The sequence below is a fragment of the Mesoplodon densirostris genome, chromosome 17 (assembly GCF_025265405.1).
Source record: "Mesoplodon densirostris isolate mMesDen1 chromosome 17, mMesDen1 primary haplotype, whole genome shotgun sequence".
In the NCBI taxonomy this organism is placed as follows: Eukaryota; Metazoa; Chordata; class Mammalia; order Artiodactyla; family Ziphiidae; genus Mesoplodon; species Mesoplodon densirostris.
The window spans coordinates 52,627,324-52,629,489 of NC_082677.1; the positions used below are offsets into that span (position 1 = coordinate 52,627,324).

Consider the following 2,166-nt stretch of genomic DNA (forward strand, 5'->3'; position numbering starts at 1 on the left):
AGTGTAGGAGGGTTCCCTTTTCTCCACATCCTCACCAACAATTGTTATTTGTGTTCTTTTCAATGATAGACATTCTGACAGGTGTGAGGTGGTACCTCATTGTGGTTTTGATTTGCATTTCCCTGATGATTAGCAATGTTGAGTATCTTTTCACGTGTCTATTGGCCATCTGCATTTCCTCTTTGGAAAAATGTCTATTCAGTTCTTTTCCCTATTCTGGGCTATTTGTTTTTTTGATGTTGAGTTGTACAAGCTGTTTATATATTTTGGATATTAATCCCTTATCGGTCATATTATTTGCAAATATTTTCTCCCAGTCAATGGGTTGCCTTTTCATTTTGTTGATGATTTCCTTTGCTATGTAAAAGCTTTGAAATAGGCGGCCGCCGAGCCGAGCGGCGCCGCGCGGGGCCGAGTCGAGCCGAGCAGCCACCCGCGACGCGTCGCCGGTTTAAGCGCAGTGCGGGGCCGCGGCCGGGGGCGGCGGTAGTGAGACCTGCGCTGCGCTCCAGCCCCCTTTTCCCTCCATGGTTTCTCTCCGCTCCCGTGAGTAACTTGGCTCCGGGGGCTCCGCTCGCCTGCCCGCACGCCGCCCACCACCCGGGACCGCGCTGCCGGCCTCTGCTGCTAGCAGACCCCTTCTGACGGCCCTCGCTGTGCAGGCTGGGACGCCTCTCCCCCCTCCTCCCCCGCCGCGGAAAGTTAAGTTTGGAGAGGGGGGAAGAGAGAAACATGGACATGAAGAGGAGGATCCACCTGGAGCTGAGGAACCGGACCCCGGCAGCTGTTCGAGAACTTGTCCTGGACAATTGCAAATCAAATGATGGGAAAATTGAGGGCCTAACAGCTGAATTTGTGAACTTAGAGTTCCTCAGTTTAATAAATGTAGGCTTGATTTCAGTTTCAAATCTCCCCAAACTACCTAAATTGAAAAAGCTTGAGCTCAGTGACAATAGAATCTTTGGAGGTCTGGATATGTTAGCAGAAAAACTTCCAAATCTTACACATCTAAACTTAAGTGGAAATAAACTGAAAGATATCAGCACCCTGGAACCTTTGAAAAAGTTGGAATGTCTGAAAAGCCTGGATCTGTTTAACTGTGAGGTTACGAACCTGAATGACTACCGAGAGAGTGTCTTCAAGCTCCTTCCCCAGCTGACCTACCTGGATGGCTATGACCGAGAGGATCGTGAAGCCCCTGACTCAGATGCCGAGGTAGATGGTGTGGATGAAGAAGAGGATGATGAAGAAGGAGAAGATGAGGACAAGGAGGAGGATGAGGATGGTGAGGAAGAAGAGTTTGATGATGAAGAGGATGAAGATGAAGACGAAGATGTAGAAGGGGAGGAGGATGAAGATGAAGTCAGTGGGGAGGAAGAAGAATTTGGACATGATGGAGAAGATGATGAGGATGAAGATGAGGATGAGGATGAAGAAGAGGAAGAAAGCGGGAAAGGTGAAAAGAGGAAGAGAGAAACAGATGATGAAGGAGAAGATGATTAAGACCCCAAATAACCTGCAAAAAAAGAACTGTTCAGTATTGGTTGGACTGCTCACATGGATTTGGTAGCTGTTTAAAAAAAAAAAAAAAGTAGCTGTGATACAAACCCCAGGACACCCACCCACCCAAAGAGCCAAAGAATAGTTCCTGTGACATTCCGCCTTCCTCCATTTAGTCCCTCTTGGAAATCTACCACCAAGCTTGGGGACTTCACCCCAACAAAATTGTAAGCATCGTTAGGTTTTCGTGTAAGAGTCTTGCTGTAGCATGGATAGCTATGATTGGTGAGTCAACGGTCCGTGGCTGCCAGTTACACTGAGATTGTAATAGCATTTTTACTTTCTGTACAACAAAGAAGCTTTGTAAATAAAATCTTAACATTTTGAAAAAAAAAAAAAAGCTTTGAAATATAATTAGGTCCCGTTTGTTTATTTTTGCTTTTATTTCCTTTACTTTAGGAGACAGATCTGAAAAGATCTTGCTGTGATTTATGTCAAAGAGTGTTCTGCCTATGTTTTCCTCTAGGAGTTTTAGAGTATTCAGTCTTACATTTAGGTTTTTAATCCATTTTGAGTTTATTTTTTTATATGGTGTGAGGAAATGCTCTAATCTCATTGTTTTACATGTAGCTGTCCAGTTTTTCCAGCACCACTTATTGAAGAGAC

At 45.0% G+C, this 2,166-nt stretch overlaps 1 protein-coding gene across 1 annotated transcript; it reads left to right on the forward strand.

Annotated features, from left to right (window-relative positions):
- The first annotated feature begins 391 nt into the window (after nucleotides 1-391).
- LOC132477474 (acidic leucine-rich nuclear phosphoprotein 32 family member B-like) lies at nucleotides 392-1,719 on the forward strand. The gene has a single exon (XM_060079837.1). It carries the CDS (start codon nucleotides 733-735, stop codon nucleotides 1,501-1,503), a length of 771 nt encoding a protein of 256 aa, XP_059935820.1. The 5' UTR covers nucleotides 392-732; the 3' UTR covers nucleotides 1,504-1,719.
- The last annotated feature ends 447 nt before the right edge of the window (nucleotides 1,720-2,166 follow it).

Coding starts and splice junctions, on each gene's coding strand:
- LOC132477474 (XM_060079837.1), top strand. CDS start 733: ATGGACATGAAGAGGAGGATCCACCTGGAGCTGAGGAACCGGACCCCG.